The following is a 15,545-nucleotide window of genomic DNA, read 5'->3' on the forward strand; positions in this document are numbered from 1 at the left end:
GTAAAACCCAAGATTTATTTTCTCTGCTGCAGCTACAATAATAAAGTGACAATAGGCACTGGCAGCAAGAGGAAAGTGGCTGGCAGGATTGAGTCTAAAATTTATTTTCCTTGACAAATTATAGTTTATAGTAGGAAGTGGTTTCTTCCTTTCGAGGTTTTATTTTAAGGTTAATGTTATTGTAGGATAGTTGAGAAGAGAGAGCAAAATCCAGTATGTCAGTGCAAGTTTATTCTGTGCAATAAGTTATTTTAGTGCAAGAATATTGTGTGCTTAAAGCTCTCTTTATTCAAATGTTACTATAGTGTCTGTGTTGAGGGATAATATCTATTAAGAGCTCATAATATCTATTAAGCTCATACCATCTCTTGTTTTTTAAAACTGTCAAAAAGAATTGCCTTAATCTCATCTCTTCTTCAGCAAGGATTGCATCTTGGCCCCCTTATAAACAGCAGCTTCAAACTTTTATACCCAGTCCAAGAACTAGCTCAGGAAACCGGTGTGGTTTTGTTTAGATTTTGTTCCTCCTGTCTGTTCACAGCTGAGTTTAAGTTAATTTTAGAGTCAAATGCTTTAGAATTGCTATGGAAATTTCTGGATTTTGTTTATTTTCTGGGATGAAGCACTGTTGAAGTTGGTTTAATGGATGTTTGCAGTCTAAGTATTAATGCAGTTGGAAAATAGTGGCATCCTGCAGCTGTTGTGGCCATGGTGGTATTCCTCTGTTTGGAACTACTAGAAACCTGAAATGGGATTTATTTGACCAAACATAAACATTTCCATTTAAATTAGTAGCCTAAGGCTCTTTTTACAGTCAGAGGAAATCTAGACAATAAGTCCAGTGTACTGTGGTGCAGTTCTTCCCATCTCAAACATGTAAATAGATCAGATGAATTGTGACCCAGAAATACTTGTTTCTTTCCAGGCACCAAATCTTGACTCAAGTCAAGTAAGTGCTACCACTGTCATTCCACCAAGAGAAATTAATTTTGGTGCTTCGGTTTAACTTTTTTCACTTAGATTGCTTTTACATTAACCACATGTCTTTGCAGTCAATTAGTGGGAGGGTGATGAGGTATTTCTTCAAGAGGGCAGCCTGTATTCATGCTTTCTCTGCAACACTTTGCAGTTCCAAAACTCCAAAGGCTTCTGGGAGAAACTCAACTCAAACTTGGAGAGTGTGAAGTATGCAGAGCCACACTTGCACTACCACAGTAACGTGCTCAGGAGGGAATGGCTAAACCTTTCAGAAGAGGTGAGTGAGAGGTACTGGAACTGGAACACTGGAACAGTCCAGAGCTGCCTCTGAAATGGGTGTTATGAAGTCAAGCATGGACAAGTTGGCTTTTTTATTTTGAAAATAAATAAATGGAAATCTGATTATCAGAAGTGCAGAGACATGCAGTCATTTCACCTAAGGTGATTGCCTATAAGTTTTGTTCTCTTAAAATAATGCAAGAAATTAAAGAAAAGCAGAGCTTGCACTGTATTGTCACAAAGTTTATATGTGTGTGAGTGTCTGTGAGTATGGGCACTTGGAAGATGGTGTGAGGCCCCACTGTGTTTTATTTCCATTCAAAGAGAAAACCAAATTCATTTTTCATCTTCATTCTGTCAAGGAGTATTTTATTTGGTCTTCTGTTTTGTTCATTTTGGGATTTTTGTTTCTTTACAAACCAGAGAGAGGAGAGAAGAGCCACAGCATATTTGAGGAATATTTTTGAAAATGCCAAAAAGTACGTGCTGGTTTCTATTATATTTACCCCTTCTTATTTTGCACAGGTATGTTGGAGGATTTAATATGCCATTTAATTAGTTGACTATGTATCTGATTAGATATTTTTAAAGAAGATTATCCTGGTGAAAATCAGTTATTGGAATCCTTGTAATTACTACAGCATGATCAGAAATACAGGCCTCCAGTGCTAGGGAATTTATGGTAGATGTGAAGTTATTCTCATGCAACCTAGATAGAATTTTTTTAAGGATATCAAGTATTTTTACTGCATTTAGTCACATGTACTGTTCTCAGATTTCTTCAGCTGTCTTTGAAAGATCAAAGGCTCATTTGAGTTTTTAATGATGTTGTGAAAGCCTTTAGAGTATTGCATATGAAACACACTGATTTTTGTTTCAAACCCCAGGGTGCTTTCTCATCTGGACACTTGGGACTCTGGTAAGTAAAACCTTTCTTGATGTAGGCCTTAGCTGTAAGACTTAGATTTATTAGAATATTTCCATCCAGCTGTTGTTTGCTAAAAATCAGTTGCTATGTGTGTTTTCAGCACAGAAGTGTTTGAGGATTTAAGATGAGAAGAAACCTTTCATGTACTAACTAGGAAATGCTTGAAAAAAAAGTCCCTAGTTCATATTGGATCTAACAACATCAGCAGTAAAATTCGGTCTGCTAAAGGATATCTTCTTCAGGATTTTTCTTGTGGAGCAGAATATCAATGACACCATGTTACTGTTGAGTCTTGTTCACAGCCTTTGCAACATCAGAACTTGTGCAGGAGATTAGGACTGGTGACAAAACACAATGCAGGTGTAACAAATTTCCTTAGGCCAGAAACACTTGAGATTTTTTGATGCTTAATTTCTCTGTCAAAAATAAGTAAAACTGAATTTAGTGGTGTATTATGTTCCTGCTGTTCACACATCAGTTCTATGTGCCCTGTCATTGTGTGCTGTGACATGATGCTGATCAATGGCTGCTTGGCCATTCTATTACCAAGAATTTTCAGGGTACTCATTTCCAGCCCCTAACAGCAGTTATCCTTGCCACTGCTCATTATTGCAATGGGCTCTCACTTTGAGAGACTTTGTATCAACTTTGTGAACCTCAGCTTAATGTTTTCAAAGGTGCTTATTGCTAAAGAAGTCCGATGTTTAACTGTTACTAGATAATTTCTAAATAGCTGCCAATGCATCAAATGTAGTGTTTCCCTGTAGATTAGTCCTGGAGTACCTTAAAATCAAGCAGTGCAGATCTTTGTGCTGCTAGGTGGTGGTGTAAACATATTTGAAGGTGAGTGAAAATAGGTGAAGATTTTTTAAGAGTTCAGCACTTGGTTCCATTAAATCTTGAGTTGGTTTTATCTCTATCATGAAATAGAAGATTGGTTTTCCTCCTTTGTTTTAGTAGACAGGAAGCACTGATTAGGAAATACAGGTTATTTACTTCAGTAGACACTGTAATCTCGTTCTGTTTAGTTAGAGAGGTTGTGTTCTTTTCATAGTGGTCTTCAAATCTCAGTAACAGAAACAGCCAGACCATGGGAGAGAATCAGTGGGAGGTGATTCCCTGGACTATTTACTTTCTGTCTAGTGATTTCCTTGGAAAACCCATGCAGCGGCTAGGGTTTGTTTGTAAATGACAAGATCTAAGTAGCACATTAGCATTGTCTTACCAGAAGGTTCTCTCTGCCTCTTTGCCCTCTTGAGTCACCACACTGTGATAACTCATACTTAAATATCAAAAAGAAGAAGTGGATGGCAGATAAAGGGTTATTTTCCATTTTTCACTTCTCTTATCCAGTCCATGGTTCTTCAGTGTCTTTGTTCTGTAGCTGAGCAGATCAAACCACAGCTTCTGTTTACTTGTCTGTTCCTAAGTACCTTTGAATCTGGCTGGATTCTTGTGATATTTCCGTAGTGCCATGTCCTTGAATGATTGTTGCTCTGTTTGTTTCAGAGGCAAGGCTGGTACCTCTGTTTGAAGAGGAGGATTATCAGCAGCAGTTGCTCATGGGACTGGTATGTGCCTTTGTCAGTGTGCACTAGAGGACGCACAGGCTCCACAGATGTGTGGAGTGACCTTCCAAGCTCCAGTGCTGATGGAAAGCTCACTCAGGGTAGCTATGGGGGCAAACATGGCATTTCCTATGTTTTAGAGTTCATCATCATAATATTATTTTAGCAGATTACCATAAGGCATAGGGGAAAAACAGGAATAGAAAGTTGATTTGTCAAAATGCTTTTTCCCAGTATAACTTTGGCTAGGAATTGGGAGGTCATCTTAATCTGTCAGTTATTTTTGGACTATTTTATGCCTTTAAATCATACATAAGTGAATTCCTGCCCCACAGCTTCTCTCAATTTGATGAGCAGAGATCATCTTGCTCCTCAATTGAACACCTTGTTTTACTGTTTCTTTTTCCTTCTACCTCACTTCAAAGACTGTTATGGCAATTCTGAGGTCCCTTCTCCTTTTGTACTCTTTTTGCCAGTGATCTCCCTAAAGGATCTACCGTCTGTATGCTTCTGGGCAATAAACCCTGTCTCAAATCCCTACCTGTCCTCCCTCTGTCTAAATACACATCTTGTATTATCTCTTGTTCTCTTACTTTTAAAATCAACTAACTCTTCGCATGCCCTAGAAGGTCTCAGCATTGAGGAGCAGATCAACACTGTCCTGTTTGTTCACATCTGAGGCAAGTTTTCCTTCTTTTGTTCATCTTCCTGTTTCTAAGTTTTGCCTCTCATTCTCTGAAGCTTCTCTACATTCCTTCCCCTCCGTTTATTCAGACAGATCCAAAAAGCAAGTCACTTTGTCTATGCCTTCCTCATACCTGTATATCTGCCTTAACACACTGAGATTAATCTACATATAAGTTCCTTGAAACAGATTTTTATTTACTGCAGTTTTACTTTGAGCTTCTTAGTAATTCTCAGAAAAGAGCCAGTATGGACTTGAGTTGCAATCTGAAGCTACATGAGGTCAGCGATTATTTCAGAAAGGAGAGAGTAGGGAGTGGCATGGACTGTATGTTAACAAACACCCAACTTTAATGACTTCACAATTAATTTTTAACCTGAAATTGCCATTAATCACTCTGGTTTTCGGGTTCTTGGCAACTACCACAAATTGTACTTATGCTAGTTTTCTCTATCATAAAATCTCTCAGGTTTATTCGTTTGTAACAAGTACTTATATTGTTAGGATTCAATGTTCATATTTAAACCTTTCTTTCACCCTATTCCCTTGGCTTTACACAGAGAGATGTGAAAACTGTAAGCTTTTTCTTTTCAGTATCATTGAAAGTTCAACTTCGTATTCATTTTGCTGAATTTGCACCAAGTAACCATTTTGAATATTCACATCTGCTGCTGAGTTTAGCAAGATTGTATAGTAGCTTGGGATCTCACTCTGAACAATCTGAAGGAGTTTTGTGGAAATGTTTTGTTGAGCCATTGCCTATTGATCAGGCCCTGCACCTGCTGCAGCTTCTGTGTCTCTTTGAAGATGCCCAATGACAAATTTTTGGCCTTTTTTTCCTAGATGGTTGCTCAGCTGAAGGATCACCTTATGAGACATCTACAATATGTTGGAAAAAAGAAGATTGACCAAATAGTTTTGGATTACGTTGCAAACCTGGTTAGTTTGATTTCATAGTCACTATTGGGAGTTAGTGTGTTTTTGTTGGATTGTGGGTCCTTGGGTGTGTACCAGTTGTATATAGCATATATTTGGTGGGAAGAAATTTTAAGTTTTAAGATATTTAAACATATTTTTCAGCCTAATATTATATAAATTGATAAAGAAAATGAATGCTATTTAAATATTATTAAAAGAGTTGTACCAGTCACTCAGAATGCAGAAGAAATGGTTCCATTTACAGCGTGTGCAAATATGTTCTACTCACAGAAATAAAATTGGAACTCATCCTGAAAGTTTAAAGCTGTTACATCCATTTGGTTTCCTGTAAAACACATTGCTGCAGGTCTTGAATAATGAAAGTGCCACCAGGGGAAATAAAAAATGAACAAAATATGTCACTACAATCTGACATGTGGGTAAATGACCACCACTCCTATTCCGTTGCCTTCAGTGGGCTGTGCATGCGACAGGAGACAGTGTTGCATGAAGAGATTTTTGTAAACTGCTGTGAAAATTTGCTTTCCAAATTCTTATTTTTCTGTCTTTCATCCTCTTAAGAGACCTTTAAAAAGGAAAAAAAAAACCCCTACAAAAACCGTAACTGTTGTGCACAGAAGTTAAGTACATGGTTTTGTCTGTCTCAAGATCACGTCCTTCGAGTGCAGAACACAGAGTCCTCAAAAGCTTGCATGGCAACTGTAAATCTTGTTCTTTGTGCCATCCCTGCCCCAATGTTCAGTAGAACTCCCAACAGTGCTGTTCTCTAGGGGTGAAAACCTTGGGAATCTTCTTAGAGGCTACTGATGCCTGCATCTCCTCCAAAGTCCTGTGTGAGTCAGTTACTCTGTCAATGTCACAGTGTTCTCTGAACCACTGCAGTCCCACTGCCATTCCTGACTTTTCAAGCCTCACTTCAACAACTTCACAAGTTGTTTCACTGGTAATTTTCAGATTTTTATGTATCTCTGTAGGAAAGGAACTAAAACTAGTGGCTGATTAAATAGGAACAGTACAACATGAACCAAAGCTTTGGTTCAAACATGAACCTGAAAATGGTGCTAAAAAAACCCAAGTGGAACATTTATTCTCCTTTTGTTCAATTTGTAATAACAGTTTGTTCACTTTTAGTAAAAACAAGATAAAAATGTGAAAACATCTATTCAACCTTGATCTGCAAAGCTAAATTATTGCAGACTAAATCTTGCAGAACAAATCTCAGCCCTCCCCCACAAGCAAACTCTCAGGACTAATTCTCTCAACTCAATTGACAGGCTTATTTTTATAAAAGCTACTATAAACAAAGATAATATGCCTCTAAAAATTGCTTCTGCTTTCTGTTGGTGCATCTTAGATACTGTTGGGAAATCTTTAGAAATTATTTCATTTTTAAACTTGCGTTTCCCCTCATCCTAATTAGAAACTCTCACATCTCAAATCTATCCTAAATGTTTCAGAGTTTTTCAGGGGAATGAACTGGTTTCAGTCTTCCTGCAGTTCTCTGTAGCATCAGCAGTGAATAGCAGAGCTATTGAAACTAATGAAACAGGAATAGACTTGAAATTTATCTGCTTGCTTTCATAAAATATTTTACATTACATTCAGGATCCCAGGAGTGGCTGAGATTAGGCTCTGTGGTGTATAGTCACCGTGTAAATAACTGAAGCAGAAGTTGGAGAAGCCAAAACTTAGGAGCACTGAGAGTTTCTAATGAAACAAAGGCTGGTTGCTGTCAGAGAACTGTGTGTTCATGTATACAGAGAAGTAACATGGAGAAGTGTGAATGACACACTTCAGTGGGAATTCCTTGTTTGCTGAGGAGCTCTGCAGGGCTGGAGCATGCCTGGTTCCCAGTCCATGTGCCACCTCTCCTGCAGTGGTTGTTGTATGTCCATAGGCTCTCTCCTCTGCAGTCACTTTATCTTAGCTTTGCTCCATATTTGTTTCTCTTACTCTTTTCATTTCACTGAGGCAAGAAAGGGGAGAAATAATTTACAGAAGCAGTGTGACATTTGCTGCCCTTGACAGCAAGTGGAAGGGGAAGGAGGGTGAGCAGGCAGCCCATGGCACAGGAAACAGGCAGACCTGAATAAACTGCTGAAATTTCTCTGCAAGTCCCTGCAGTAGCTGCATGTTTTCCCCTGACGTCTGTGGCCAGCTGTCATCTGATATAGGGCTCAGCTGCAAAGAAACAGGAGAGACACCATTTGGATTTGAGTTTCCCCAGGAGGAGGACTGTGTCACAGGAGGGGATCTGAAAGACATCAAGACCTTGTCTCACTCCCTTTTCTCCTTAGCTCCTGCTTCTTTCCTTTGACTGCTTTGAAGTTTTTTTTTGTAGAAACAGCCAAAGGAGCTGAGCACTTGTGGTTCCAAATTACTTTAGGAGAACTTCAGTTTCCTTGACACCATTGCCTGGAACTGTAGATGTCTCAAGACAAGGTGACAGCACTGTCAGCCAACGCCCTCTTGCATGTGCTGTCTTGCTGTTGGTCTTATTTTGTCTCATTAGTTTAGAGTACTCCAAAGGAAATGGCTTCATGTATGTGCCCCAAAAAAACCTCTTACTGTGTCTATTACTCAGTGAAAAATGGCCTCCCCTGGTATGTGTGTGGCTCTTACTCGGCTGCCCCATGGCTAACCTCGGACAGGAAGCTGCCTGTGCTCCTTCCATCAGACAGATAATGCTGCCTTTCTCATGCACATGATCTTTGTGTTATGTTCTGAAAAAGAGATTGAGATGTGGATAATCTTTCAGTATGTATTTTCTACAATGCCAAGGGTAGATGTTGATCTCCAAAGTGCTGTTAGTGAGCAGCAAATATCAATATCAAAAATATTCATTTATTTAAGATGCAAGTATGTTGTGATAGCTTGGATGATTATTACTTAAGAAGTTGTTAGCTTTCTGTACCCTGTGAAAGCTGCACAGTTTGTTGTGTTGTTAAGCAAAAAATACTTATTCTGGAGTAGCATACTCTTGAAAACTATTTGTGTTGCACAAATAATAATTGGTGATTTTGGAGCTTGTAAGAACCTTCACTTCAATACTGGTCCTCCAGATCCAGCTGCAGCTCCTGATGCAGAGGCCTTAGCTGCACCCTCTGTGCTGGCCAGAGGTGAAATTCATTCCAGCAGCAGGTGTGGTTCTTGTGACCCTTCTGTGGAAACTGGAAATCACTCATTTCCAAGAAAACTTGCTATACTCTGGAAAGAAAAAATTGGATCTTTCCACTGCATCTAGAAAGTGTGGAGATGGCAAATATTAGGTAGTTATTTTGCATCAGGCAGCTGTGCAAGCCTGGCTCAAGTCGTGGTGAATGGGAAAGGTGCTACCTTGTGGAGCTTTCTGGCCAAGATACAGAGGAACACTTGGGAACATTACTGAAAATGAATATTCCAGTTCTGGCCTTTGCATGTGCATCTCTCCTGTGTGTTCTGTTCTCTCTTGCTCAGAGCCTGTGATGAGTCAGATAATGGAGAGAGCAAAGCCTGTGAGGGGAAAATAGAGTGGGGAAAAAGCATTCCTGGATTCTGACCATCTGGCGGGAGGAAAAGGGTTCCTAACTTCTTGTGACACCTCTTTGCTAAACAGAGGTCAGACTAGTCTCCTGAGTTTCCTGGGATTGATTGCTGTGCTTTGAGTGCCAGAGATAAAAGGCACAGAGGAAGTGTCTCAGTTGTGTAATTGAGATGTGGAAGTAGTTACACATGACAACCATGAGGAAGTTATTTCAACTCTTCCGTGCGTGGTTTCTCTTTCAGCTGCAGAAGCTGAGAAGGCCCAAGTGGGAACAGGGCTTGTGGCTTTGGTATATGCTGACTGTGTGTGGTGGACATCAGTTTGGGAGCACGAAGAACAACAACATGGGCCAAGGGATTGTTTCACATCACTGGGGACAAAAAGGAAACTCAATAGATGAGGAGAGGCATTTACTTGTCTCATTTTTTCCTCCTTGCCAAGACTAGGTCTATGATTCCTCCTTCCTTCCTTTCTTGGCAAACTGAACATTCCACTGTCTTCAATGTTATCCACTCTTGCTGAGCTCTTGGGACTGTTCCTTGCCAAATGCTCAGCCACTTGGACATGCTGCTTTTGTTTTCATGGCAAACAGGTCTGAGAATTTGCTGCAAGAGCTTGCTATCAGTTATCTTCAAGAAGCACAGTTAAGAGTGTTAAGTTGCTCTATGTCTTGCATGATGCTTTGATAAGCTGGAAGCACTTTAAACTGCTTGAATAGGGCAATTCTGTTACAATTCAGATTTTAATAACTTTACATTTTAAGGCTCTAGAGAGAAAAAAATGAAGACTTATTAGGAGTCCCATGAAAAGTTTTTAACATAAACTGGTGTGTGGAATGAATGAAGGCCAAGGGCCTGCTGTACACATGCTCCTGAAAACATCCAGTCTTCTCTTTTTTGTTTTAGCTGAATCTGGTGCATCGAATAATGAAAGAAGTGTGGCAGAGATACCAGCTTCATTCCTGTATCTTCTGCTTGTAAGCAAATGATTTGTTTAAGTTTTCAGCCTGCCTTTTTAATTATGGGCATAATGATTTTGGTCTTCATCAGTAGTACTCCTTTGAACAGTCAGTGCTTATGCTGCTGTCAATGTTACTGTCACTTTCTCTTCCTAAGGATCCTGCTGGCCCTCTCTAGGCCGGTGTGATTATTAAACACACAGGCAGTGTTATGGCTGGACTTCAAATTGCTGAGTTCGGAGTGGTCCTAAGCTGCGTGGTGGGTGTTAAACACCTGTAAAAGCCAGGTCACTTACACCAGCACCTTTTTACCTGTTGCTGCTGATTCCAGGTGCTGCCAAGAGCCTTGTAAATGTGCATTAGTGGGGGAGGATACAGGGACACCAGAGAGACTCTGTGTCTGCAGCACTGGGCAGCTGGTGCTGGCTGAGACACCTCAGTAAGCAGGACAGCATCCCATGGCCCTTCATCCCATCAGTGAGCTCCCAGTATGGCAAACTGACCCTCTCTCCAGGAGAGTGTGGGTGATGGGGTTCTTAATGTGTTGCTACTTTGTTAACTACAGTGATGAGAGAGGAACTGCAGGAGAATTTGCGGTGTTCCACATCATGAGTCGGATTTTGGAAGCAGCAAATGGCATGTGCATACCTTTACCTCCTGGTAAGTTCTGTGTTTTGCTGTTTTAATCATGAGTGAGGAGAGCAGTGCTATAAATTCCTCCCAGCACAGCACTGGTTGCAGCACGTGTCAAGTTAGCTTTGGCAGTATTCACATCTGTTCAAGTCAGTTATAGAGGGGAAGGCCCTTGATAAATCTGTACAAGTGAAATGAAGCAAAACAAAATAGTTAGTAGAAACAGAAATCTAAACAGAGATTTCCAGTGGAATGTGTGGATACAGTCTTATCTTAGAACTGTTCATATATATATATATATATATATATATATATATATATGTAGACAATTGGATTTCAGTGTCAAGAGCTACAAGGGAAAATCCTATCCTCTAGCAGATAGTGTTTTTTCTCATGCTCTTGCCCTGCTAATAATTTTCAATTTTTTCCTGAAGGGATTACTTCCAGCCTTGATGGAAAAGCTGGTCTTGATAATAGACTTTCATTTCCTAGAGCTCCTCATAATTGTTTAGAGCATTTTCAAAGCACTTGCTTATTTTCATTAGGAAAAGTCATCTTGACATCTTAATATCTTAATGCCTTCCAATTTTGTTCGAATTTTTCTGGATTTCATTTCCTGTTCTGTCTTTGGTCGTTGAAACTGCTTTTGGTATGAGTTTGTCCCTCAGTCTGTGTGGGCTCAAATGCTGCCACACAGTAGTGTTACATAACAAGACCATCACCAGGCTGACGTTAAAGGAGAAGCTGAAGTGCTAACACTGCCTGTGGGAGTGTCTGGGTGGCAATGACATCCTGAGGGTGATGAGGCTTCAGGTTTTGTTTAATTAGGAGGAGAGAGGGAGATAAAAGACAAATTAATAGAACAATTCAGATGTAAGGCAACAGTTTGGAGACAGTAAATGACAGTGTGACTTGAATGACCGTTTTCTATCCCCTTAGCTTTCTTCTTTCTGACAAGATTGTACTTAAGAGGACTTAAAGGATGTCTAAATAAGACTACCTGAGTTGATAAATTGATTTCCTCACCCACTGTAAACAATCAGAAGTCAAGGGAAGTGATGGCTTTAGCTAGAGTAATTCTAGTCTCTAATAGAGAATTAGAAAAACCTACATATTGTACCAAACAATTTTGTCTCTTTCATAGGGTTTCACACTCTGCACCTGGGTCTTGGTGTTCGATGTCTCCCTCTGCACACCCTCCTGCACTATATTGACAATGGGATCTTGCAATTGACAGAAACGTGTGTCAGGAAATTGCTGAAAGGTACAGTGAACATGGTGTTTCATTTGTTACCAGCCAGCTAGCTGGGAGTGTTGTACTTCACGCCACTCCCCTCAGACACAGGTTTTATTGCCCAGGACACTCAGCTCTTCTTGGAGTGTTCTTTCAGTGAGGGTTGTAGCTGACGTTGTTGCCTACCTGAAAGGAGAAAGTTAGGGCTCAGGCTATGTGCCTTAGCACAGCACACAAAGAAATATCTGTGTGGAGAGAATTTGATAGTTTTTCCATTTGAGACTTCTTAGAAAAACAAATACTAAAGATCATCATAGGATTTGTTGGGGAATTTCTCTGACTCTGTGGAAGTGCACACCTGTGTGTGAGGAAATTAGTCTGTTATCCAGCCCTCAGCTTTTGCTTAATTATGTTTAGAACAAGAGGAACAGGCCTGTCATGCTGACCTCATGGCTGGGAGCCATGGAGCATTATGGAGCAGATAATTTTGAGTGCCATCACATGGTGTGTGCAGGACAGTCAGGGATCAGACCCAGCCAACAAGGGTTTGTGAAAGGCAGGTCCTTCTTGACCAGCCTGAGCTCCTTCTATGACCAGGAGGTGACCCACACAGTGGATGAGAGAAAGGCTCAGGGTGTTGTTTACCTGGACTTTAGTAAAGCCTTTGACACCATTCCCACAGCATTCTCCTGGAGAAACTGGCTGATCATGGCCTGGATGGGAGCACTGTTCACTGGGGATAAAACTGGCTGGAGAGCTGGGCCCAGAGAGTGGTGAATGCAGTCACAGCCAGCTGGTGGCTGGTGCCCAGTGGGGTTCCCCAGAACTCAGCATTGGGGCCAGTCCTGCTTAATATCATTATCAATGATCTGGACAGGGGGATCGAGTGTTTCCTCCGTGAGTCTGGAGATGGACACAAAGCTGGACAGAAGGGTAGGAGGGCTCTGCAGACATATATGAGCAGGTTTTATGGGCTTAGGTCAGTTGTGTGAGGTTCAACAAGGCCAAGTTTTGCGTCCTGTCCTTTGGTCACAACAACCCCAGACAGCAGCACAGGCTGGGGCAGAGTGGCTGCAAAGCTGCTCAGGGAGTGCTGGTCAGTGGTGGCTGAACATGAGCCAGCTGTGCCCACTGATGTGCTACTTCTCCATTGTCTAAGAAAAGGGACAACAAAATATGCTCAACAGAAAGTATCAGTCTGTGCCTGATCTTGATAAATGAAATATTATAAACTTGGAGAACTGTACTTAGTCAAAGTGCATTTGAATTACTGTATAAATATATAATGGTGAAGTTATGAACAAATATACAGAAATATATTTATACATGATATAAATGTAAATAACAGTCCTTATTAATGTAGTATAATGCAAATAATAGCCTGTACTTTAAACTGAAATTTTCATTTCACTAAGGAGGTGATGATTATTTAGAATGTCTTTAGTGAAAGTTGAAAGTTTGTTATGTGATTGCTGTTTGTTTGATTTGCTTTTTCCCCTGTTGCTTATAGATCTGGATGACACTGAACAGAATGAAAAGCTGAAGTTTAGTATTGTCATGAGGCTTCCAGAGGTAACTAATGGCTTTAGATGCAATGTCTTGGATTTTGGAATTGATAGGAGATTCCTCCTTGTGCATAGGGTTAAACCAGTGAAGGACTTGGCTGTCATTCAGATAGAGCCTGAGTCAAATATAACCAGAGCATCCACAGTTTCTCCATCTGCTGCTCCTGGACTGTAGGATACCCTAATAACCTAAATTATAGAGTTGTCCATAGTGTTTTACAGTCTCCAATATTCTACAGAAGTTAACAAGACTGGCACTGTTCTTCTGAGTACTCATTTGCATAAGGCAATGAGGGTTTAAAGGGGGTTTATGGGGGTTTTTAGCATCCATAGAGTCTTTCTCACTTGTGACCTATGTGTTTGGTTCTGTACACTTCAAAAAATATGTTCAAAAGCTGGTACAGTAAAAGCTGTAAAGTCATATCATACCACAGCTTTGTGACAGGGAGGAATTACAAGATCTCCCCTCAGTTAAACCTCACAGTCTCACCCACTGACAAGGTGATTTGTGTGGCCACAAGAGGTTACTGGTCCTCCATAAAACCTTCCAGCAGAATGGGAAACTTCTCCCCTTTTGCTCTTAGTGAACAGCACAGGACTTCAGGGGAAGCACAAGATGCCAAGAAGCGGAGGAACACCAGGGATCCCCCTCAGGGAATGCCTCACTGCAGAACAGGCTTTTTTCCACATGAGTTGCCCATTGTTTGCTTGTTATGTGCTGTCACTTATAGTTCAAATGGCCAGAAGTGCTGCTTGGGTTTTCCTCCAACAAAAGCTTATTTATTAGGCAGCAGTTTTGAGAAGGGGTAGAGGAGGAGAACTCCATAGGACGTTCTTTGTCCTCTGTGTCTGGTTTTTGGCCAGGGCTGGTGAGCTGGGGTCAACATAGGGCCCCTGAGTTGCCAGCCTGGGCCTGATGCGTGGGGAACTCCATTCCAAACACACTCTGACGTGAATGGTTGAGCTGGGAGAGATTTAGGGAACAACTACTGCTAGCTATGCACAGTAGACTCAGTGCTTTATTGTATCTATTTACAGCTTTGGGAAAAAATGCTGGGAATAGTCTGTTTGCCATAAAGGTCACTTTGGGGTGACTCAGACTATTTTGAGCAGGTTATATGCAGTGGATGACTTCAGTTTAATCAGAAGCAAGGATTTAAGCACCATTAAACTGTACAGCGTTTACTAAAATGAACAGCTGTCTTCACTGCAGTACAGCTGAAGGGGAGGGGTGAGGGAAGATCTACAAAGGGAAAATAGAAGAAGGTGGAGCTACTTTCATAGTATGTACCTCTTCTTTTGCTTACTGGTTGGGATTGGAAGCTTTGAGAAACCTGGTTGTGAATCTCTTTTGGCTCTGGGAATGTGAGTCAATGTTATCAGTTTCCAGGATGATGACCTGAATAATGGGATCCAAACTTACCATTCCCATTATCTTTCCTTGCCAGCATGCTGTATGTCTAAGGTTCCTTAAGACAGAGACTGAGAACCCCTATCCTGAAGGAGCTTTGAGGAATTGGGCACTTACATTATTCTTTGGAGAAAGAATAGATTCAAATCAGTCACAGTAAAGGATGAGGGTTCAATTAGTACTTAAGTACACTTGTCGAGTGGGACAGTGGCCCTGGGACAGACTGGCTGAGGTGAGAACTGAGTGACAAGGTTTTGATTTCCCACATTTTGAGAGCACATTGTGATCTCTTAGTTACTGGCTATGAAAGGAAGGCTCCATGGCTAAATATGATCTGTCATCAAGGTCTGAAAGCAAAGCATATCTGCATTACAGTCTGGATTTTGTGTCAGCTTTTTCTCCCTTTTTCTCTTTCTGAGTTTCCACTGTCCCATGTTTATGTTCTCAGGTTTGGGGGTTTGTTTTTTGCTTACTAGGCTCTTGGTCAAAAGGTCTGCCAGTACTGGAATCATCCGATAAATGCAAACTTAATAGCACGGAAATATGTGAAACTTTTGCTTGAGAAGCTGGGAAACAGACAGGTAAGAGCACAGAGGCTATGTTCTAAAATCTGATGCTTTGACAGTGTTGAGATTCCTGAGCTATCTGTGGACTATAACACACTAAAGAAACATTGAAACATTGGTGTGGCTGTGACTTTGTGAACTAATGTGAAATGTTCTCCCTTACAGTGCAGCAGGCCTATCCCTGAGAGACTCTCCATCCCCGTGGAGTTTTTGCCACTAAACTACCTGACTAATATGCTGGCAGAGATAGAGAATCAAGGTAATGTTAATTCTGTACT

The 15,545-nt window shown here is 40.8% G+C and overlaps 1 protein-coding gene across 3 annotated transcripts in view; it reads left to right on the forward strand.

The window, feature by feature from the left end:
* GSAP (gamma-secretase activating protein) overlaps nt 1–15,545 on the forward strand; it is a 45,061-nt gene that overhangs the window by 27,479 nt on the left and 2,037 nt on the right. For 2 of the 3 annotated variants that reach the window (XM_015627890.2, XM_015627891.2), the window contains 11 exons: nt 1,130–1,255; nt 1,681–1,736; nt 2,145–2,176; nt 3,695–3,756; nt 5,282–5,377; nt 9,806–9,876; nt 10,424–10,518; nt 11,636–11,755; nt 13,236–13,297; nt 15,178–15,282; nt 15,433–15,526. In XM_015627890.2, the coding sequence (XP_015483376.1) occupies nt 1,130–1,255; nt 1,681–1,736; nt 2,145–2,176; nt 3,695–3,756; nt 5,282–5,377; nt 9,806–9,876; nt 10,424–10,518; nt 11,636–11,755; nt 13,236–13,297; nt 15,178–15,282; nt 15,433–15,526 (919 nt within the window). The other variant, XM_033514659.1, reaches the window with a different exon arrangement.

The sequence above is a fragment of the Parus major genome, chromosome 1A (genome assembly GCF_001522545.3).
Source record: "Parus major isolate Abel chromosome 1A, Parus_major1.1, whole genome shotgun sequence".
NCBI classification, from domain to species: Eukaryota; Metazoa; Chordata; class Aves; order Passeriformes; family Paridae; genus Parus; species Parus major.